Source organism: Lissotriton helveticus, chromosome 8 (assembly GCF_964261635.1).
Source record: "Lissotriton helveticus chromosome 8, aLisHel1.1, whole genome shotgun sequence".
NCBI lineage: Eukaryota > Metazoa > Chordata > Amphibia > Caudata > Salamandridae > Lissotriton > Lissotriton helveticus.
In genome coordinates this window covers 1,344,533,775-1,344,558,544 of record NC_136069.1, presented here as the reverse complement: position 1 = coordinate 1,344,558,544, position 24,770 = coordinate 1,344,533,775, and the positions used below count along the sequence as shown (strand labels likewise).

Genomic DNA, 24,770 nt, shown 5'->3' with positions numbered 1-24,770 from the left:
AGTGCTTTTTTCATTTGCAGAAATCTTCTGTTCTGTATATGAGGAACAGCCAACATGTGTTTAGGCCTGTATGGCATTCTGGCCTGGGGCTTTTTCAAGGCTATGAACTATGAACACAAGTAAATATATGTACAATTCATTACAAACATCAAGAACTCAATATTGATTAGTACTGGAAATGCAAGGTTCAGGTTTACTGATTACCATGCATGGAACTCAGAAGTGGGGAGGCACAATATGCAGGGATGTGGAATTCCTATTGCCAGACGCCCAGGACATATTGTTTGGGGTCATGGGCAACACGTTTTCATGTGTATTTTGTCCTTCGGACAAGTAGGCCAACCCCCTGCAGCACACACCCTGTGGATGCCACTTTGCAGTACCACATTATGGATCAGGGAAGGGCACTATTATAAGGTAATATTTTTGTCCATGTTAATGCTGTTAAAACTTGTATTTATGGTTTATTAATTGAAAGCATTTATTATTAGGGTGAGCGCTCTAAGTAAATGTTGTAAGCTCTGAATGCACTGACTGACATTGGTTCCAGTATAACAATGTGTACACACGTTTTCAAAGTTTAGCAATATGAGGCTATGCATAATGCTTTCAGGATACTCTCATTTGATTTTTTTTTTTAAAAACCTTTATTGTTCGAAATGCATATTACACAGCGCTTAGCTTACAACCCATCCAGGCCAGCCGCGTTAGTCAATGATCAGGGAAGGTCCATTTGTGGAACACAGCCTCAAGGCCGACAGCCCTGAGGTTCAGCGGCGCATTTTGTTTCATGGCAGCATTTCACATTGTGCATAGTAGATAGTATTATAAACATATGAGTCCGTAGGTTTTTCATTTTTTCATTTTTTGTTTGTTAACGTATTTCCTTGGTCACCAAACTGTGGTAGTACTTCTCAGTGTCGTCACATGGACAATGGCCCTTACTCACTAATCGGTGCTATAGGTAAATGTGCCGGCGGAGTACACCTGGTAACAGGGCATGATGTGTGAATATCGAAGGATATAGCAGTGCGACATCTTAAGTGAATCGATGTGTGAGTGTCTATGTGACATGTCAATCCTAACAGGAGTAATGAGAGCTGGTGATGGTGTCCAGTAGGGATCACTCCTACTCTAGGCTGTTGCGTTCAGAAGTTCCATAGTGCGATGTGTCTGGGGACAAGCCTCAAGTAGCTCGGTCAGTAAGAAAATGGGACCAATGTAACAATAAAACAACAGAGCGATGACATGGGGAGTATGCGTGAAAGGGAGGGGGGGGGCCTGGGCGGACGTGTCCTCGTAGGCACTGAAAAACACGCGATGTCATTGCGTCAGTAGTGTTTTGATGGGCGGGCTGGAGGGTGTAGTGTTCGGTTCGTACATGTACCTACTTGTGAAGGGGGTGTTCCCCGTCATGAGGGCGTGCAGACTGTAACTCCCGGGCCCGGGCCATGAGATGGGCCTTGGTCAGAGTACACACCAGGAGTTGTGTATTCGGGGGTGCGGGCGGGTAAGGGGGCCCAAAGGCGTCACCACTAGATGATCAATTGAACAACATACGCCTGTCGAAGCGTGGGTTCAGCACTGGTGGTGGTTAGTGCGGTACGTGGCATGTGATGATGGTGTATATGCGCAGGGGGGATGGCAACAAGCCATAGGAGTAGGGGGGGCTGGTGGGTATATACGTGTTCCGCATTGACTCCCGCAGTGGGGGGTACTGGGGTGGGGGCGCCACTTCTTTTATGTGATCCCCTGTTCCAGGCATGTTTGTCGGAAGGATTGAAGGATGTCATCCCACTGTTGTGCAATAGGGAATTTCCTGAGCCCTGCCGTCTCCTCTCGGCGCAAGACCGTGCTCTCCGCTCGCGCCCAGTTCATGAGTGAAAGGCACCAATGTCGTAAATGTAGGGGTGTGTCGGCTTTCCACCGCTTGGTGAGCAGGCACTTGGCTGTGATCAGCCCAAGGTACCAGTATCGGGCCTGCACTTTGTTCAACTGTGTGCGTCGATATAGGCCCAGTAGACAGGCCTCCCAAGTCCGTGGTACACGTTCGCTAGTGCATTGCGTGAGCATCGCAGTCACCCCATCCCAGTACTGCTGGAGGTCAGGGCATAGCCAGAGCATATGTAAGAGGTCTGCCCCAACCAAGGAGCAGCGTCCACAGGCAGTGTCTGTTACCGAGAAGTATCTGTTGATTTTGTCCGGGGTTAGATATGCGCGGTGCAGTATGTATAGCTGTATAATTTTGAAGCGGGGGTTGCGCGGGACATTGACCGGCCCAACCAGTATCATTGCCCATTCCTTTTCCGTCCAATCCCTCCCTCGGTCCGCCGCCCATTTGTCTCTCAGCTGTACCATAGTAGGTTGGGTGTGGAGGAGAAGAGCTTGTGCCAGCCAGTGTATGATGTGGGAGCCATTGCTCATAACGTGCAGGTATTGTATGAAGTGGTGCATAGGCGGCTCTTCGGTCAAGTCACCCCAGGCAACAGTCAGTGTACGGACGAGAGACGCGTGTAATAGGAACTTCCCAGTCGGGATAGACGTATCCTCTGCAAGATCCGCAAAGGGGAGGAGAGCACCATCTGAGAACAGGTCTCCCAGTGTGTCCACCCCTGCAGTGGTCCAGCCATCTAGGACTGCCGTCTTCAGTGTCCCAGTTGCTGTCGGGGTGCCCAGTAAAGGGAGGGTTGGAGCATATGGGACCGTCGCCCGAGTAAGGCGCAGGCAGCGCTGGAAACATCTGCGCGCCACTGCCAGATATAGCTGAGAGGGATGGGGAGTCCGGGTTAATGGGTGAAACAGCACATGGATCTGTAGCAGAGTCCAGACAGTAGTATCGGTGGCCGTATCCCCCAGGTTTTTACCACCCAGCCACCCCGACACCCACTGCATCTGTGCCGCTAGGTAATATAGCTCCATATTAGGGACTGCTAGTCCTCCTGCGTCGGGGGGCAGATAGAGCTTCGTCAGCGCAATGCGTGGTCGGCCTTTATTCCAGATCAGGTCACGAAGCAAAGCTTCGAGGTCCCGGAACACCCGGTTGGGGACGTAGATCGGGATATTTGCAAAATAATAAAATAGTCTGGGTAGGACCATCATTTTTACCAAGGCAATCCGGCTGGGGACGTTTAGCGGCAGAGTTTTCCAGAACCCTATTTGCGACCGGATGGATGTAATCGCCCGCATCAGGTTCCCCTCTAAGATATCCGGGGGGTTCCGGTAAATGTGGATACCTAGGTATCTAATTGTCGTGGGATACCACTGTAATCTTTCACCACCCAGGTATATCTCGCATTCGGGCGCATCCGGATCAAAGGAATAGGCCCCCGATTTAGCCCAATTAACCTTTAATCCCGACATCTCTTCAAAGGTGTAAAAAACGTCAGCAAGGGATGCTGGGACATCAGTCAGATCTTTAATATAGAGGAGGAGATCGTCCGCATACAATGATACCGCATGAAGGCCATCCGCCATCGGTATGCCCCACTCTGCGCCTTGGGACCTAAGTATTGCGGCCAGGGGTTCCACAGCCAGGGAGAATAGCATCGGCGATAGGGGGCATCCCTGCCTGGTGCCCCTCTGCACCCGAATGGGGTCAGAGAGCAGCGCTCCCGTACGGACGCGGACTGTGGGTCTACGATATAGTAGCCCAAACATGGTCTCGTAGTCGCCCCCAATTCGAATTTATGCAGGACTGCCCGTAAGTATGGCCTTTCCACCGAATCAAACGCTTTCTCCAGGTCCAGTACTAGGCAGCCAGCGCGTGGCCATTGGAGTGTAGCGTATTCTTGCATGCGGAAGAGGCGACGGATGTTATAGGAGGTGTGCCGTGTTGGTACAAAACAGTTTTGGTCATGATGCACTAAAGTAGGCACCAAGGGGGCCAGTCTTCGGGCCAGCGTGGAAGCGAGTATTTTATAATCTGTATTGAGAAGGGCCAGGGGACGGTAGGAACCCAGTCATTTGCCATCTCTATCCGGCTTGAGTAAGGACACGAGGGTGGCTTCATTAAGCGTCGGGGGAAGAGAGAAGTCGTCCGCGGCTGCATTGTACATTTTTAACAGTTGGGGAATGAGGATATCCGAGCTGGCCTTATAGAATTCGGCTGGCAAGCCATCAGGGCCCGGTGATTTACCATTCGAGAGGTTGAAAATCGCATCGCGAAGTTCCTCGGGATCCAGTGGCGCTCCGAGGTCATCTTGCTGCGTAGTCGTTAAAACGGGCAGGGGTATGGGCGCGAGATATTCTGTTATGGCAGGCAATGGGAGACTCAGCCGGGAGCGATATAGCTCCGAGTAATGTTTTATGAATGCCTCATGTATATGGCGCTGTGTGTAGAGTAAGCCGCCCCCTCTGTCTGTATTGCTGAAATAGGTGTCGCGCGGTGTTCACGCGCGATTTACCAGGTCAGCAACCTGCCAGGTCTGTCTCCCTGGCGATGCGTGCGAGCGGAGTGTGCCGCGAAATTAATATTTCCCAAGCACTCCAAGAGGCGATCGTGTTCCGCTCTGGTCGCCGTCAGGCGATCATCCGCACCTCCCACTGCTTCCCGTTCATGGTCTAGCAGTTCAGTCTCCAGTCGCGTCAGATTGTCTTCCAACTGCCGTCGTATGTGTCCCTGCGTGCCCAAACAATGTCCCCGTGTTACCACCTTGAAGGCGTCCCACTATATTTGGGGGGAGGATGCCGTACCAACGTTGAGCTCAAAGTACTGAGCTGTTTGTGTGAGTAGGGAATCGCGAAAAGTCGCGTCCAAGAGAAGGTCCGGTTGGAGGCGCCAAGTGGGGATAGGGGGGTGTGGACGTTCCCATGCAATATTCAGCGTGTGAGGGTTGTGATCCGAATGTGTGCGGCCCATATATTGCGTGTCTGTGACTAGAGGGAGGAGGTCAGAGGTGATCATGTATCGGTCTAAACGCACATGTAGTGCATGTGCACCCGACCAGTAGGAGTACGTCTGTGCCGTAGGGTTTTGTGTCCTCCATGCATCATGCAGGTCCCATTGTGTGGCCCAGTTAATAAGGGTTTTCGTAGTAGTGTGTGCTTGGGCATTAGCTGGGGGTGCGGAGGACCTATCCAGGTCTACATCTAGGACACAGTTGTAGTCGCCCCCAGGACCCATGGGATCCCATGCCAGTCCGCTAGCGCCGTTGAGAGGCGAGCAAAGAAGTTGCCCTGCTCGGTGTTTGGGGAGTACAGTGAAGCCAGCACTACAGGATGTCCATCGAGTCTACCTCTGACCATCACATACCTGCCCTCAGTGTCTATCTGCGTGTCCATGGTCGCCCAAGGGGTGCCCCGTCTAACCCACAGAAGCGCCCCACGGGCAAACGAGGAATACTCATTGGCGTAAAGCTGTCCGCGCCATCTACGGCGCAGTGCTTGTACCTCTATCTTGTTTAAGTGCGTCTCCTGTAGTAGGGCTACATGAAATTTGTGGCGTTTCAAGTAGGAGTATATCTGATAGCGCCTCGACGGTGTGTGCATGCCCCTAACATTCCATGTACAGATCTTGATATCAGCCATAATCAACATTAGAGTGGGAGTCAGCTCCCCCGCTCACCCTCCATCCCTCAGGCGCATACCTCCACTGGTCTCTAGGCGCCCCTCCTCCGCCCATATCAGACACATGCATTGTCACATGGAAGATGAACCCAGGCACTTCCCCAAGGGTAGGGTTGGAATAAAAAGCATACAGTCCAAACAATGCAAAACAATAACAAATTCCAAAAGGTCGGCTCCGTAACATGTCGCCGTCCAAACACTCTAATGAGCTAAGAAGCTATACAAGTCTAGGGGGTGGTAAGTGGTCGGTAGCAATGGCAACAAGGTATTGTTGTCCCCAATGAAGAAGGGTAGAGAGGGATAGGGGGATGGGGGGATAGGGGGCTCCGCCGCCCACCCTAGGCCGTAGAAGTCTAGCCACAGCTGATGGGCGTCCCCTACTGCCACCCACCAATTCGAATAGGAAGAAATATCCACTCACAGTCACATGCTGCAGGAAGAGAGGCACAGAAGGCATGAGTCATCAGCAAGCAGTGTACTCACAGTTCCACCAGGAGGGTGGTCCTAGTAGTAGGAAAAGGGGTTCCAGTACTTCTAGCCAAATGCGTAGGATGGATGCAAGGGAGTACTCACTGCGTCTCGTCGTGGGCGGCAGCTGGCGAGCAAAGGGATCCCACCCATACCCTTTCCCGACAAACCTCTAGTAAACAAAGGTGTGTCCGGGTCATGTCACTGAGGCCAGCCGCTGCAGGGTTTCGAGTGTGGATGTCTCGGTGGTCACCCCTCAAGCCAACAGCTCCGCCGTTTGTGGTGTGATGTCTGGGAGATCGGCAGATCGTTGAGAGTCCGGCAATCCATAAATGGCCTCGTCGTCGCTGGGGAAAGCTCGTGGGCTGGTATGCGGTGCGGAGGAGGGTGTCGGGGAGTTGCTGATCTCAGATACTTTGCGCAGTGCGTCCTGTTGCTCCTGTAGTATCTGGTCCGCCGGGGGGGAGCATGCCGCTGCCTCTTGTGAGTGTTGTGGCGTGGACGATTTGTGCCGACGGCGTCGTCTCTGTCCTCTGGTGCGCGGCATCGTGGCAGTGCCTTTGGTCTTCCTGGGCGTCCCCTCCACTCCGCCGTCCAGCCAGGCTTCCACCTCTTCGGGATCCGTGAAGAAGTGTGTTTTGTCCTGTGCTACCACGCGTAATCTAGCCGGGAAGAGGAGAGAGTATTTAAGGCCCAATTGTCTCAGCCTGCGTTTCGCCGCCATGAAGGAGTGCCTTTGTCTCTGCACTTGAATGGTGTAGTCAGGAAAGTGCATAGGTCACCCGCCCGCTCTGCTGAGATAACTGCCCCATCCCCGCAGACCCCACGGGAGCAGCCCAGGGGCACTTACGACCGCCATCGAGGGGCATCCGCCTGATGCAGGAACCCCTCTCTGGCTGGATCCGGCAACCACACAGGTTGTATCCTTCAGATGCCTCAGCCTGCCGCGGGGCATCTCACTAAAGTTTATGAGCACCATTTTGGTCCTGAAGAATTGCCAATAGGGCATGAAACATGTCGACCGATCCACAATTGAGGGTTGAACGGGACTGACTTCTCGTAACTACTGTAGTCCCATTACCCCTCACACTTTTTATTAAGGTGGTGAACTACACGATTAAAGACAAAGCAGTAGATCACACCAACCTTTTTTAACCCACTGCACTCACGCTCACTACTTCACTCACTAGGGCCCTCACACCCTTTCATCCACCGGCAAGGAACAAAAGATCTCCACAAGAGTGTAGCACCTCGTGCTACCCGTCAGGCATTGCAGCGCCGGCTTGACGTTGGAGCAGGGCGCAGATGATGACACGATACGACTAGCTGGTGACATGACAATAGCCATTAAACCAGCCTGTTGTGTGAGGCATCCCTAGTTCCGACAAGGGATACCCTTCCCTGTTGCACTCTAGGCAGAGAGGAAGACAGCACCCTACACTACGCAATCACTAATCCCAGGGGAACTGTGTGCTATTATTTGTTATATAGACTGTTGGGACCGCACACTGGACCCCTTTAAATATCGTCCCCTCGTTGTCCCTTCCTGTTGTTGACTGTAGTCAGGAAAGAACATCACTGTGGTATTGTCAATCCGGATGTCTCCAAGTTTCCTGGACTCACGCAGGATAGTGTCCCGATCCCTGTAGTTGAGGACACGGAGGATCAGCGGTCTGGGGTTGGAGCCCAGGGGGAGGGGTCTGGTAGGGACACGGTGCGCTCTCTCCACCACGAAATGAGGCGATAACACACCCTCCGGTAGGAGGTCTTTGAGCCAGTCTTCCACGTGCCCAGTGGGGTCCGTCCCCTCCCACTTTTCCGGTATACCTACGAGTCTTATGTTGTTCCGTCTCGCCCGCCCTTCCGCGTCCTCCACCCGCTCTTCCAGGAATTCCACTCTATTCAGAAGATCGCAGACATGCTTCTCGGTCTGATTCACTCGGGGTTCAAGTGCAGTCATCGAGCACTCCAGTGTCGTAGTGCGATCCTGTAGCTTCTTACGATCAGCTCTCAGATGTGTCAGGTCAATTGCCACATTGTCAATCTTGGCCTCCAAGGAGGTACGAGTCTGTTGGAGAGACGTTTCCAGGCGTTCCATTACGGCAAGAACGTTGTCTAATTTCGACGTTACGGCGTCAGAATTCATCTTAGGTGGTGACTTGGTTTGTTTCCCTTTAAGCGATGTGCCACCCGTGCACGTGCGTGTCCTCACTCCCCCAGACATGAGCAAGACGTGGCAAGAAGGCGCAGTCTATGGCGATTTGATTAGGCAGAGGGTCTAGCGCCGCAATGGATGCGTATGAGCTGCAAAGGCGCCAGATCATCAATCTTTGTGAGGGACACCAAGCCGTGTCCAGAGGCAGAGCTCGGTGGCGGCAGTATCCAAAGCTCGCTACCTGTACCTCAGTTACTCAGTTCTCGTCCTGCAGGTAGCTTTATCAGTGATCTTGTCACAGTGGGTGGGTGGGGATCGGCGGTTCAAACGAGGGGGGCTCGCACCCAGCGGGGCAGCGTCGCGGGGCAGCGCTGCGGCACGCTAATGAACCGCATTCAGAGAAGCCTGTGTAGGTCCCCACAAGTGTGTGTCCGCAGATGCAGGCTTGTCTCACCCAGCCAGCGGAGGAGGCAACCAGGTGGGCTCACCGTGATTTCAGCGTGTGCCCACTGTTAGCAGGGGGGGGGGAGCACGGGGGAGAACTCCAGGCTGCAGCGCCACTGCGGTAGGGGTTGGTTGTCTGCAATCGTCTCCTCGGCGCCCACCGCCCACGTGTCCAATCTCCTTACCCTTGGAGGATGTCTATGTAAATGGCGGCCGGCAGGGCAGAGGCACCGCTCGCGTCTCACTTCAGTTCCCCACCGCCTCCAGGGTCGGCCACCCGAGTAATCAGTCCGGGGGGTGGCCGGAGTCTCTCCCCCACTGGCGCCGCTCCAATTGGTGTTCCGAGGAAGCCGAATTGTGTTCCCTCAGCCCACGGAGGTCGGGGCCCAAGGTAGTCCTCCGTTGTGCACCGGCTGGTCGATGCTCAATCCGCCGAGCGCAGCGTTTCCCCTCGGTTCCTCCGGCGCGTGAGGGCGCCTCTCCGCACCAGCCTTCCCGCAGCAATTTGCGAGGCTAAGCGGAGGCAGTGCAGTAGGGGCCAGATAGCAAGCGTGAAGGGGCCACTTGGTTATTTCCGACCCGCTGTTGCTGGGATGGATGTGTCATCAGGCCTTCCGCGCCAGCCAAAGCCTCGGCCTCGCTTAGCTAGTCATCCCGGAGCAGGGTCCACCCAGTGCGGCTGCAGGGGACGCAACCTCTGCCGGTGCGGCTCTCGGCCGGGGAGGCGCTGCAAACTCGGTACAGGTGTCGGTGGGGGCTTCCCCCGGTTTAGCCCACCGCTGTGTCCCAATCAGGATATTATTGGTGGAGAAACGGCCTCGGGAAGGGGAGCCCAGAACGGAGCTCTACCCCTCCACGTCCGTCGCCATTGCGCGCCAAACCACGCCCCCAGGGATACTCTCTTATTTGATGCAAAGATTTGCAGAAGCTTAAAAGCAAGATTTATGATTTTTTTTGCTTTCGAAATAAAATGTTCATAAAAAAATGAAAGCAGAAAAAAACATTTCGCTAAACTATTGTAAAATTTCAGGTACCATTTCTTTGCAGCATCATTTAGTAACCTGTGCTGATGCATGCTAGTTTTTCCCAAAAATATACATAATGGAAAATCAGTGTAATCAGTTTAAATAAGATTATGGGAAACAAAAATAAACAAGCATTGGCAAAGCCAGAAATTCTGACATTTGTGGTCAGCTGTTTAGTTTTGTCAATGTGTAAATTGTTTAAGCATGGTTTTTGTAAAACCTTATTGGGGTGGGAGCTGCCAGGCCCTAACCATTATAACACATTGGCAAAAGCAACAACAACAAAATTGGTGTCAAAAAGCACACAATGCCACAATATTTACTAGCACTAAACAAAACTACTTTGTGTGCTGATGTCCTCCTGAAAGAGCAGAATGCTGTCACTCAGAGTGAAGCCAGCCGATTCAGATGGAGGAGAGAGACATAATTTTAATAAACACAAAAGGTCTTGGTCATTGTCAGACCAAATTAGGGGTCTAATTATTAAAGAAATTCTCAAAAGTGCACCCATGGTATATGTCCTTGTATAAAGCGCAGCTAAGCAGCTATTGTGATTTTCCAAGAATTTATAGAAGTAGGACAAGAAATAGAACTGCTAGAAAATATTTCGGAACTGCATTTTATCATGAGCAAATATGCATGTGTAGATTTGCTCTTGCAAAAATCATAGTGTTTGCAAGTTCACTTTCCCCCCAACCACTTTTTTCCCAACTCTGGAAAAAGGTTTACGTCTGACATTTTCACAAGTAAATTTCCAACATTTGTCGGTATGGAAAAAGATTGGAGAAGAGTTGTTGAAAACCCTTAAAACGTGCACATTAGTAGGTTTGCACAGATTCAAAAGAGCATTCTAACCCTAGAACTATTGCTTACCACTACCTTCAGCCCCAGTATGTAGATATGTGGAAAAGTGGCAACCTAAGGGGATTGCAAGTATTCAAACAGTAATATGGTATGAGCCCTGGCATAATCAGAGAGGCTATATCAGAGCTCCTATATAATTAGATGGCTGCTATAATTTTTCGCCACACTACATGCCACCAAGGGACAAGTGGATTTTGTTACGGGACAATTAGATTTATGAAGCAACCTGCCTCATGGACAAGTAGATATCTCATTAAATTCCACACCCCTGAATATGTAATTTCCACAATTCAAAAACACTTCAAACACTGACAGTGTGGAATCTGCAGTGGGTAAAACAGTACAACTTACCTTCCAATGAATAAATCTGGGGATATGAGGAGTTTTAACCCTTGATCGCTACACTCTCCTACTGTGTAACAGGGCATGGGTGATTGCCAACAGAGACATCATATCCTGCTGATATTATGATGTGTAGATGGTAAGGACTGCTGCCACAAGTTGAAGAGCTAGTATACACAGCCACAGTGTGCCCGCATAAGTTTCCCAAGGTGTGAGGACTAAGGCTGGGGTTGGACAATGATTGAATAATGAGAATCACGGAGGCCGGAAGGCCTCGAGATGCATCCACGTAGGGATAAGACATAGATGGAAACCAGTGGAGCAAGTCATTGACTGGGTCCCAGGAAGTGCCGGGTCTGACCCTGATATTGGACTCTCTACTGTCAAAGAGACAAATATAATGGTGCGAATGTTGGACATGCCACAACAACAGGGTCCATTGTTGGGTTTGACGTTTGTCAAGTTGTCATAAGACAAATGTACAATAAACAGATTTACCAAATAGTGACAGTGAAAAGGGGTGAACCCTGTTGGATAGTCCCACAAAGAAGTTGTCACCGACCTCAAGTGCAGTTTGAATGGGCTTGTAAGTGGGAAAACAACTGTAGAGTATGTTTTTGTTTACCAGGTATTTGGTCCAGTGTTACAAAGGTCTATCTGATGAATGAGGTTGTATGGTCAGCTGTTAGATTGAGGGAAAGGTAGGAAAGACAGAAATGAAGCAGTTTAAAACTAAAGAGATGGAAAGTTATTAGTTCATCTGCCTGGTCTGACCTGCTCAACTAGCTGATGTAATGAGGCTTGTAAGGGAAATGATATGTATCTTCATTGGTCAGATTTTGATGGGCCTAGGATTTCTAATTTGCCATATTCAAGCAACAGGGGTAAAATGTCCCACTCCCAGGGATCTTCAATAAGTGCCATTAAGGAGAATGAGTACAATTAAAAACTGTATTGTACCTGAGCTCAAGAGAAACAATAATTAAAGCAGGTGAAAGCATTTACTGGCCTTCAAAATAAAGCAAAAAAGGAAACCACAAGAAAGAATATAAGAACAAAGAGAAGGAAGAGTCAGTGTAACTGGTCCTTGGATTATGGGCATACATATGTAAGAAGTCTTTCTAACAGTATGTTGCTGCCATGTCCTTAGTGAAGGGGTGTCTACTGCGGTTTGTATGCATTGTGAAAATATTGCATACGCCACTCAGTTTATGCTGGTAAGCCTGTATTGGAAGGCTGCCCTCTGTCAGAAGGGACATTGTTGTCATGGTGGGCAGCTATGCAGGGAAGGGCAGGAAAAGATTGGGTCCATTCAGAAATGAAAACATCAATGGATTGGGGCAGGATTGTTAAAAAGTGTGTGTAAGAATCAAGATGGTTCACTCAAGAAAACATAAGTATATGCTGTTATGTTGTAAATCAATGTTTTGGGTGGATTCATACCTCCCCGCAAAGAGAAGTAATGTTTTGGCCATGGCGGTTGTCTATGTTTGGAAGAGCAGAACTAGATAAGGTCCAATCATCTTATGAAAAGACCAATGGAGGGGAGTGAGGGGTGCTAATAAAAGGCATGTAGGAGGATTTATGCAGTCCATTTATGAAGTCAGTATGCTAATACAGTCTAAATAAGCTGATGTATGGAATTAAGACTGGATGCCCAATATAGAAAGGGAAAACATATAAACCGAACAGGGCAGAGGACGATCAAGGTGAAGGAGGAGATAAGACGCCATGGAACATTGTGGCAATCAAGTTGGGTCGGTATGTAAACCCTAGTCAGAGTCAAGATGATCTTACTCTCTGGTCTAGACATTACTGACTTGGTTGCCTACTGTTTGGGAATCTGTATCATCATGCACAGACATGTTTGGATGCATGCCACTAGATTATCTGGCGATGTCAAGAGTTCCTTGCCGGACATGCCCTTTGATGGAGCTCCGCTCATCCTGCACCATCAGAGTAAAGGATACACAAATATCCTTCACTGATGTTGAAAAGACCTCATGTGCCATTTTCCAAAGGATGTGGAAAAAGCAAGCCAGAAGCAGAGAAAGAGTTTACCCTGCACCACAAGGCTCTTAGTGTAGGGTGCTGTGTTATGACCTCTGGGTCCCAAGGTGCCACAGTATGTCGTCTACTAATGGGAGAACACATTACCGGAGCTGAAAATGGTTTGGGTCAGGCTGTTATATAGAATTAACCAAAGCCCTTTTGAAAAACAAGAGAGGCTCAGCTGAAGGCAGTCAATGAGCTCTGTACATTGGTATACTTTAGTCTCCTCAGTTGGAAGAGGTAGTTTTGACAGCCCTCCTAGTAAAAACCACAAAGGAGGCACTTTTCTCAGCAGAGAGTCCATGCAGAGACTCCAGAAGAGAAGCAGGGTAAGGGAATGGGCTACTAGCATTATAGAAAATCTAGATAAAGAACAGCATCAGTATAATGAAGAGCAAGCATACTGTCTTCCATGTCATCTTCATTCTCATTGTGATGGACTAGGTCAGGCATTTGATTTGTGTCATAATCAGAGACAAAAATGGCTTCCATCCTCTTGATATACTGATGTTAGGGAAGTGGAACAAAAGGTGAGTCATCTTCTACACTATGCTGCGCTGTAATGATTGTGTAGAGATTCATGAGGAGCACCTACTCTGAAGAACGGTCCATTGCCCATGTTGTCAGAATCAAAGGCAGGACCAATGAAGCAACATCCGGTGATGCCTTCACATAGGAGTAGAGGCACAAGCCAGTAGTGGGGAGGAGCGAGTCGGGTCAGTCGGCATCAGGGGAGGGTGCACCAGCACAGGCAACTGGGGGACCTGAAGGTTACATGGGACCACAAAGCATGCCATGGGGGAACAGGAGCTGAAAATCTTCAGCATGGCCTGCTTGAAGGCCACAGCCTAGTACAGAGCTGATGATGACCAGGGAAGCTTGGGGCACAGTGGCTCCAGATTAAGTACGGGTTTCAACACAGGTAGACAGAGCTGGGTTCTGCAAATACCAAAAGCGTGACCTTCCCCAAGAGTGGGAGTGTCTGAGCTCAGCTTATGTTTTGTGTGCTCCTTCTTTGACTTGCCATTCGACTTACCTGATGAGGGCCACCAGTAACTAGATCAGCCTCGTATCTTGTACTCTGCCATGTAGAGCATGGCATCCTCTGAATATCAAACCTATTTATGTGTGCAAGTTTGGTGAATATATGCAAAAGTTGGTTTTACACTCCTAGAAGATTTACTTACTTGAAGTCTTTATGTGAGCAAATCTATTCATAGGAGCTAGAAGCACATGGAAATTGGTAATATTGGAGCGTGAATCCCATTTGAGTTTGTGGATATACACAACAAAACTTAAATGTATAAGGGTAATCACCAAGTCCTCTGCAACCCACGCCTGCTCAGAAAACCGCCCAGAAATGTACTAAAAAAGGCATGAGGAAAACATTTTGCAGAGTGGGAAGGTGCAGGACCCTCACAAAAAAGTGTGTAGAGAAAGATGTTTCTCCATGGGGAAAAATATTCATTCACTAGAAAAAACAGAAGAAAAAGATTTTAATAAGTGAAACTGTGTTTTATTGAGTGGCAGATTTTTGCATGAACAAATATATGCTTGCACAATCAGCAATATTGCTTTCTTTCTTCTGTGAGCATTCACATACAACAGAGGTCATTATAAATAACCACAAATAGTTAAAATTTACAAATACACGTAAACATTTTTATAATGAAACCACTGTCAGTTCTGCAAGCTGATCTCATAGCTCACTATATTTCCCAAGAACACATACCCTAATCGTAAAGGCTTTGCATTAATAAAATCAGTTTTCTCTTTCCTTGCTGTTCTGGATTTCCTTGTGGTGACAATGAGTCGGCATTTTTCTTCTTGAACACTGCAGGGTGTGTACCCTCTCTCAATTGATAGAAGATATGCGAAGGGTTCCATCCTTACAAAAAACCACCAGGACCTATCTACTGTGAAGACGAAGCCCGATGACCATTGAACTGACAGTGTTTGACAGACCCACCATTACTACATGGAGTTGCAGAGTCTATACCTAGTCAATTTGATCACAAGAAGTTAGCAATCCCAGCGACAACGCATGGGAGACCTTATTCTATCTACACTTTGTAAATTGACCTACTCAGCCCTGAGAAAGTCAAACGGACGAAACTCATGTTGGCTGCTCTTGGTCTTTCACATAAGAATTGCTGTCTTATTTGCACCACAAAGGAATCTAGAATAAATAAGATAACGCAGAATACAAGCCAGAACAGTTTCATGTATTATACTCATTTACATTGGACAACCTTAATGCTTATTTAACCCACTGTCTTGGAGTTCTTCTGGGCATAGGTTTTTCCAATATATTGAATAAAATGTTCAGACACTAAATGGCCAGTGTGTCTGACTTGTCTCACACTCATATACCATACTTGTAATATTTTCTTCAATAGTAAGGTGTGCATTGGTCTTGTAGTGAGTTGGCCTTTTTGCCTCGGTTACTTAATGTTGGCCTTTTTGCCTCGGTTACTTAATGTTGGCCTTTTTTTTTAGCATGAATCACCTTTGCTTACGTCCCAATGCACTTTGCACACTACAAATCCTTTACTTGCCTGTTTCTTTCCACACCAAACATCCCCTGCTGCCATCATTCAGTTTTTTCTGTCCTCTTCCCCTGCACTCCTCCGCTAAACCCTCACCTCCTTCTCCACCCCCATAACTCTACCCCTGTTCCTAACTTAACTGTTGCATTATGAAGAATTGGATTGTCTAATTGAACAGCTCCACTACGTATCTACTCCCTGACTGCATGCTGTCTTGTTGCTTTGCTGGTGTAGCACATTCCAAAATCAATTTTTTTTAAAAAGTCATCATTCTGCTCTAATCCGCCCATTCTCATTTAAATTTGAACTCTCCATTAATTTCCACACATAACCGTATCTTGTTGTTTGCCTCAAAATCTCTAGTCCGATCCCCAAATTATTTTTTCACCAGTTTACCTCATTCTATGTCCTTTTTTACACTGTTGATCTCACATTTACTCAGATCCCTACCATCTCCATTGCCTCGTTCATGCTTCCATTTTTATTAATTTTTATTACCTATACCTCTAAAACGGAGTCTGTGTCTCTTAATTTCTACAGTGGAAATTCTGCAACATCTACTTCCTTCAATGTCAGATTATTTTTGGCCCTTAGATGACCAGCAAACTTGAATCAGCTTTTCTTTCAGTACTAGACACATATAACATTCAGACACATTCAGTGAGGGATAACCTTTACTATCCATTAATGCAAACCAATTGAAAAAGACAAATACATTTTGTTTACAGTACCTCATAGGCTGTTCCATAATGACATGTAAACTGGCTTTGTCTGTTGTTTTCTGCCGCTTGTTCAACATGAGTGTAAAAAATGACTCCATCTCCTGAGCAGGACACAATCTGTTTGTCATTGGTTTGTGGCATAAATTTTGCACTAAATATATTCGCTCTATGTCCTGAGCGAATTGTTGTCAAAATCTGAATAACAAAAAGATGTTTTACACTGATGCAAATGAAATACAATATGTGCAAACAAATGTATGGCAATAAGGAAACATTCACCTGTTACAATTGTACCTATTTCTTTTAACAAACTATATAATTTAACATTGTTTTAAAATATTTTGTTGTGGAATTCAAAATAGCAAACCAAAATATTACCTCATCCAAACACAAGCATATATAGGGAATTCGTTCTTGGATGAAATGCATGCTTTTCTCAATTTAAATGTGCACTAGATAATTCACATGTAGATTTCACTTTTCTTTGTGTTCATTCTCACAGACACAAACGGCCGACATCATTGTCAATACAGCTTTCACAAGTCTATTGTTCCTGAACATTATTCAGGGGCGGCTCCTCTATTAAGGCGGAGGAGCATCGCCCCACTGCTTTCTCGCAGTGCGAGAAAGCAGAAACATAGAATAGTATTTTAAATACAATTTTATGTTTCTGCTTCTCGCGCTGCGAGAAAGCAGAAGGCAGAGTATGCCTGGTTGGGGGCGGGTGGGAGGGTATGCCTGGTTGGGGGCGGGTGGGAGGGTATGCCTGGTTGGGGGCAGGTGGGTGGACAGGTCGGGGAGGAGTGGCTTGCACCACTCGGAGTGTCCTGACTGTTTGATTGGCCCTCTCGGTCCGATCTAAGCAGTCATGCGCACTCTACCTTTTCTCTATGTAGGCTGCAGCCTACATAGAGAAAATTATTTACAACAAGGGGTGGTGATGGACAGGGTCTCTGAATTAAGCAGAATACTCTCACCCAGTCAAGAGATCAGGGCTAGATCCAACACCGTTTTTTAGCTCATTGCACCATCCCAGTTTCAGAACCTGGCTGTATGCAAATTAGTCTGTCCCTGGCCCAGTGCATCATGGGAACAGGGCAGACCAGACTACAAAAGCCAATTCTTACACTGGGAAGGAAACAAGCTTCCGGGGACCGGTTTCTGGCATTTCAGCCGTCTTCGGCCCGGCTTGCTTGAATCCTGATGGTGCAATGAGCAAGGGACTCACATCTGAGTATACCCTTCCACGCTTAGGGTGGACAAAATTATTTACAACAAGGGGTGGTGATGGACAGAGTCTCTGAATTAAGCAGAATACTCTCACCCAGTCAAGAGATCAGGGCTAGATCCAACACCGTTTTTTAGCTCATTGCACCATCCCAGAAACCGGTCCCCGGAAGCTTGTTTCCTTCCCAGTGTAAGAATTGGCTTTTGTAGTTTGGTTTGCCCTGTTCCCATCATGCACTGGGACAGGAACAGACTAATTTGCATACAGCCAGGTTCTGAAACTGGGATGGTGCAATGAGCTAAAAAACGGTGTTGGATCTAGCCCTGATCTTTGGACTGGGTGAGAGTATTCTGCTTAATTCAGAGACTCTGTCCCTCACCACCCCTTGTTGTAAATTACATAGAGAAAATGGCCTGCCCCATGGTGTCTGGCTGGGTGCCGTCCTGACCAATCACAACGCTGCCATTGCAGTGTTGTGATTGGCTTTGGGAGGGGAGGCTGCCTGCTTAATGTGCTTGCCTGAGGCAGGAAAGCAGGCGCACCAGGAAAACGCAGACAGGAGCGGAGGCGGCACGGGAACCAGTGCAGTAAGTTTTTTTGTATTTTTAAATTCCCCCTTACTCCCACCACCCGCCAGGCGGGCAACTAGAGCCAAATTTCGGGGGGGGGGGCTGAAAAATATTTCGGGGGGGGGGCAGTTCTTCCAACCATAGACAGAGTAGCTGTAAGAAGGGGTGAAAACACACCAAAAACCTAATTTACAAGTAAATGGTCTTTTAAAGACCTGTTAAGTACTTGGGTGCGGCTGCAATTAGATGCTCGCCAGCCCGCAAAGCTGTGTCAGCCCGGGCTGACACACACGACGGGGGGACTGAAACCTCGTGAGCCCAATGGGTGTTGCGCGCCTGCTCCCCGCACAACCCCCCCTCCACCCGCGAGCCAAGTCTGACATTATTTCGTCATGCTAACGGCCATGAACAAATTCTGCAGAACTCAGAAACCCTGCAATAGTCACAGCACAAGTAAGTGGTTGACTAATAGCCAGCAACAAAGCCCAAAACATATATAAAATAGAATTTACCAAAATAATTTTTAGGAAAAGAGGCCTCGAGAAACTGAGCACAACAGCTTGTAAGAATGGGCACAAATATACCATGTGAGAACACAATATAAAATGTCAATTAAACATGACGTGAACAATAAATCTATCTCAATTAAGAAAAAACTAGCCTCTTTGTAGGCCGTGTGTGAATTATTTTTATTTGTTTTTTAATTCTATTTCAGGATCGGAAGTGAGGATTATGCTTGTTTTCTTCACTTTATTTTACAACAGCAGTCATGTTCAACAAGGAACAATAAACTACCTTTCCCATGAAACCCAGGGAAAACACATTGTCAGGCCCCTCTTTCTTCGCTGCTCTTCCGCCATAAGCTTCATTCTCAATTCGTCTGCTATGGTGTTTAGTGGTATTTGCATATCAAATTGTCACATGACTAACTTTCTCTCCTTCACAGAGGACGCCACGGCAGCGCATTTCAGTGCTCCTCTTTTGGCGCAGATTTTTAATTTCTCAGCAGGCCATGCTGGTGCTGTTGTGGCCTACACCTACCGGCGGGAGCTCAGTGTACATGAATATCGCGCACCATAGAGACGCGATCAGCTCTTTATCGACATGCACAAACTCATTTCAAATTTAGAGTGATACCCTGACAAGCACCAGGCATTAGGCGTTAGATTAATGCATTTCAGTGTGGTGGTCCACATCACTGCACTGAAATGCACAGTCACGCATTATAGCGCCTCCTCAGCAGGCAAGCCGGAGCGCAGGCCGCTTATGCCCCATTTACAGACTGAAAGCAGCTGGAATGGCAGCCAGGTGGACGCTGCTCTGGGGATACAATGTAACTCAATAGGATTTCCACAAGGCAATACATTTCACTGACGTCAGTAGTCAGTGCCCATTGGCTACTATGGAGACAGTGTCAGCCAGTGTGGTGAGGACATTGAGGGTCAGACTCTGTAAAAGGCGGACTCTCTCGCCTGCAGCACGAGCGGGCTGCAGTTTGAGAAAATATAAAGTTTTGGCTGCTGGCAGCAATGGTGGCACAGCTCACTCCATGGTTATGAATCCTGTGACCTGACCTGGGCCACTCCAGGTGGCTGTGTGAACCACAGACTGCAGCGGTAGGCCCCACAGTGGTTTCTGCAATGAAGTTGAAGGTCAACAAGGAGAGGAAGTGGAAAAGGTAGCTTTATTCCACAACAGCACACACTGATGGGGTGGCTTCTCAAGCAGGGGGGTTCCAGCGAAAAAACTGAACGCCGTCACACCCAGGTGAAAATCTGAAAGTCACCAAAGCGTGGCTGCAGCAGTGGGCAAAGAAGGAAATCAGTCGGAAAATGCAATGAAGTAGAAGGTCCACAAAGGAGAGTAAGTGCAAAAAGGTAGCTTCATTCCACAAATCCAATCGCTCACAAACAAGCAGCGTCCAGCTGGTTCAGAAGTTCAATCGCAACTAACTTGTTACAGTTAGAATCCGCCCTCAGTCCGCTGCATGCGCAAGTCACAAATTACAAACAATAACATAGCATGATGACGAACCCGCTTGGACACATGCAAGCGAGTCAAGCATTTCAACAATAACATAGGGTGCTGCTCGCATGCCCCTGATATCCTGCAAACAGACCCGACCCTACTGGTGCTAGTGGCTGAGACAGTGAGTGTAAGGCCCGGCTGAGTCAGGGGTCCGCCAACTACTGCAGCGCCAGCTCGCCTCAAAACTTCAAGTGAGTGTGTCTGCCTGAGCCCGCGGCGCAGGTATGTAGTAGTTCAGCTAACTTGTCATGGCTGCTATTAAAAAATAAAATTAATGCTTCAATCATTCCGAGCTGCCTGACCCCTGGCTGGTAGTGTACTGAGTCTAAGAACTGTGCAGTCACGCAGTCTAGTTCTGCTCAGTTTACAGCTGCCTGCTGTTAGCACACTTTATTTAGTTCACTGACTTCCTAGAGTTTCTTGTTGCTCAAATGGGTGCAATCTATGATAAGTATATGTTTCCCTGGTTTTCATTGCTTAATTTTGCTCACAAGAAAGTGTCACTCATAGTCGTTGCAATGTCAGTTGTGGATACAAGTTTGCCAGTCGTCTAATGTCACTCCTAATTAAACTGAAATTATGAAATGTCACACATAGCAACCTGAATTCTTGGCAGCTATGAGAGTGCCGTCACCACAGAGAGAGCCTGACCTCCCTTCGACACCTGGAGAGTAACGCCCCCTCACTGGTGTCAGTACTGATGCTAATAGGCATAATAAATTAATACAGGGCGGTAATGATGCCCGCAGGTGGGTCAGTATTAGTACAGATAATCTCCAACACCTCATTCAACTGACGCCCCACTGGGGTCTGTATTATCCTACTGGCATCAAGCCTGTATTTACAATGGGGACAGGCCCAGGTGTTTAGCTCTAGTGAGAGCAAGAGGGCGCTTCTGTCTCGAAGCGAGCCCCATATTGAGCATTCGACTCCCATATCAGCTGCACCCCAGTTCCACATTGCAGCCCGTAACTGCTTTCATTATGACAATTCTACCTCCAGTGCTCCAATATGCAACACACTCAGGCAAAACATATGGAGGAGGATACTGACCCACCCTATTTTCCGTTTTATGACAGGTTCTGCGACGCAGTGGATGTGCCAATACACCAGGGGGTCACTTCAGCTACTGTGCCTCTGGAACGCAAATTACTACAGTTAGGCTATTGCTACCCAGAACCTCTTCTCATGATATGCCCTAGGGCCCAACCTCTACTCCATTCTCAACAGTCAGGATCTCTTGACGCTCCCCCTTCAAAGGTGGGAAGCAAGCGTAAACACATGCAGGGCGTGGCTACAGATGCTTTTGACAACTTTAAGCGGGCGTTCTTGTCAGAATCCCTAACCCTCTCAGACCACCCAGACACTCTGATTCCTTCCTAAGCAGGCAAGGGCCTAAGTGGGTCGGTTCCCTCACCATCCACTCCAGATAGTCCTCACCCCTTAGACTCTGAAGATTCTCATGAAGAATTGGACAGTGACTCAGCTCCTCCAGGACGTGGCTTCCATTGAGAGAGGGAAATTGTCTTCTGTTTCCTTAACCAAAGAGTCAGATACGTCAGATATGCTGGACCCGGATGATTTACTGCATCCCCCGTTCCTTGTAATGGTCTCCAGCCAAAAAAGTTGCAGCTAATGTTGCTAGCAGATTGCGGAAACCCTTGGGAAAGGAGGCCCGCGTCAGCCTTCGGGCCAAATGCACCCACCCCTCCCTAGAAGGCAAGGAAGCCATGACCCCAGAAATTGACACTAGGACTGCCACGATCTTCTGTGTCTTCATCCAGGATCCAAAGAAAGGCATTGATCGCTCATGGGAATCTTGCCAAGAAAAACTACTGGATATTACAGGGCCACCCACGAAAATCCTGAACATAGTCAAAGAGGCCAAGCAATCTGGATCTTTTATTTCCCTGGGAATCTTGTTGGGGTGGGCACAATGCACAATTATTTTTTTAGGGAATGCCTTGTTGGGGTGAGCACAATGCGCACACAGGAGGCCCCTACTCATAATGGTTGAGCCAAAATAAGATGACCTGGCTTCCTCTGAGGCAGGACCCATTGCACAGTGAGGACGGTTAAGGGAGCCCATTGCTAAGGAGTTAGGGAAGTTTGTGGTCACCTTCACTTCCTTAGAAAAAGCCCAGAAGCACATTTTCTCGACTAAGATTCTCGCCTAGGTCCATTGTGGCAGAGGGCGCTCGACCTGCTGCTCCCTCTCTTCAGCCCCAACAACAGGCCAAGGCTCTCGTCACTGACAGTGGCAAGATCCAGCGAGATTCACAGGATTCTTCCCTTCCAATGGCTCAAAATAACACCATGAGTCAGGGGAGGATTCCTGGGAATGTCCCAGGTCTCCAGCTCTGTTAAGTGTTCTCCTTTCTTCTCAACTAGGAGTGGGAGGATGCTTCGCTCATTTTGCTCGCAACTGGGAAAAAGATTACGTCAGATGCCTGGGTCTTACAGACAGTCGAGGTATACACATCGAGTTCTACAGGACTACCCGCCAAAGAAAATGTTCTTACCTCCTTACTTTTCAAAACACGTCTCTCTCCTGATCACGCAGGAAGTGGAAGATCTTTTCAGAAAAGGAGCTATTTCTCGTTCTGTGCTTCATCTAAGGGGTTTTGTCAGCAATTTGTTTTTGGTAAACAAAAGAGATGGGGATCAACGACCCGTAATCAACCTCCGGGAATTCAACGAGTGGCTTGTGTATCGCCACTTCAAAATGGAAGGGATCTACATTCTGAGGGATGTCTTACAGCCGTTCGATTGGATGGGGCGGCCGGACTTAAAGGACACAAATCTCACTGTACCCATCTTCCCACCGCACTGCAGATTCTTACAGTTCATACGGGAGAACCAAACATAGAAATTCAAATCACTACCCTTCAAATCACACCCTACGGGGCCAAGGAATTCGCATCAGTGTATTTGGACGATATCCTCCTTCTAGACAAATGCCTGAGGAGACTTTGGTAACAACACCAAATGACAGTCCGACTCCTAGAAGTTCTGGGGTATGTCATCAATGCACAGAAATTGCCGCTTTCTCCAGCTCAAACAAAAAGCGTTCTGGGTTTCATAATATGTTCTCGCAAAGTCACATTGAGCATGCCATAGAAGATCGCAAAGATCAGACAGGAAGTCCGCAAAACTGTATCCAAGGTACAGACCTCCCAGAGGCAGACTGCAAGGGTAGCAAGTCAGCTTTTGTCATCCATTCAGGAAATCGTTCAAGGTCCACTCCACTACAGGGTCCTTCAACACCCCAAATCTCATCGTTCACCCAAAGGTCTGACATACTCTGAACGCATTCCCGTCTTGGAGGAGGTCAGAGAAGAGAGGAAGTGGTGGCAATCTCACATGGAAGCACAGAATTAGAGAGCAATCTTCAGTTCCAGTTCAGATATATTCTTAGAATCTGACACCAGCAAAATGGGCTGGAGTGCTCCGCACTGCGATTCCTCCACAGGGGGACAATGGTCTGCACAAGAACAACAGTTACATATTTTCTTGTCTGGAGCTTTTCAGTGGGCTAGTCCACAATGTGCTGCTGCACTAAGGGAGGGTACAGTGATGCGTTTTACTAAAATTGCACAACATTTCAGCCATGGGCTATATCAAGCATTTAGGAGCGACAAAGTCAAAGACCCTCACGGATCAGGCCAAACGTTTTTGGCAAATTTGCCTGAACAACATCTCAGTGATAGCGGAACATCATACCAGCAAGGACAACAAAGGGGTGGATTGGAATGCCAGATACCTAAGGACATGAGTCTGAGGAAACTACACTTGGCAACTTTCGAAGTAATAGGGAATATGTGGGGCCCATTCATGGTGAAATCTGCTTGAGTTAAGACTGGATCACCAATTGGAAAGGTTCATTAGCTGCAGACTGGATTCTCAGGTGGTAGCAGGGGATGCCTTTCTCCAGGATTGGAGCAGAGAGGAAGGGTAGACCTTCCCCCTTTTGCCATGATCACTAGATTATCAGCGCAAGTGAGGAGACAGAAAGCAGATTTGGTGGTAATCACACCGAATTGGAGGTCACAACTTTTTTAAACTCTCCAATCCTTCTCCCCCTTATTCCGGATCTTCTCCTGGACCCTCAGGAAAACCCACATCAGCTAGTGCTGAACAGACAGCTCTATCTTATTGCGGGAAATATCACAAGGAACGATGGAAAATCCCTAGACTTTCACAGGACGCTCAACAGCTCTTATCATACCCGGGCAGAGGGCACAACTAAGAGAAATATGGCCACTTGGATGCATTGGGTGAGCAGGTGAATCCAGAGGGATTTGTATCCCGTGAGGTCTGACTTCTGCACATCTTGAACTTTCTCTTTTCTTTGGCATTTGAAGGTTTGGAATGCAGGTTGGGAAATACATTCCAATCTGCAATTTCAACAAGGCATCTCCCAATTGAAGAATCCCCAATAGTGGAAAATCCAGTGATACAGAAACTGATGAGGGGAATACACCTATCCCTTCCCCCTGAACGGAGGTACTCAACCCTGCAGGATGTATTCAAGGTGCTCATCCTCCTCTTGTCATGGATGGGCAATAAGTACCTTTCCATGAAGGAGCTTTCAAGTAGGCTGGCCATGCTTTGTGCCAGATATCCTGTAGAACTGCATCGGATGTCAGAGCTCTCGACATTACCGGTAGAGTATTCACCCCGAAAGGTGTTATTTTCCATGTATACCTATAAACAAAATGTAATTGCAGGTTGATCTTGTAGCCAACTTTCAATGATC

General features: G+C 48.0%; 1 protein-coding gene across 4 annotated transcripts in view; it reads right to left on the bottom strand.

The window, feature by feature from the left end:
* Positions 1 to 24,770, bottom strand: part of DCAF6 (DDB1 and CUL4 associated factor 6) — a 592,636-nt gene that overhangs the window by 412,660 nt on the left and 155,206 nt on the right. For all 4 annotated transcript variants that reach the window (XM_078658334.1, XM_078658333.1, XM_078658331.1 and 1 more), the window contains exon 4: positions 16,196 to 16,381. In XM_078658334.1, the coding sequence (XP_078514460.1) occupies positions 16,196 to 16,381 (186 nt within the window). The remainder of the gene's footprint in view (positions 1 to 16,195; positions 16,382 to 24,770) is intronic.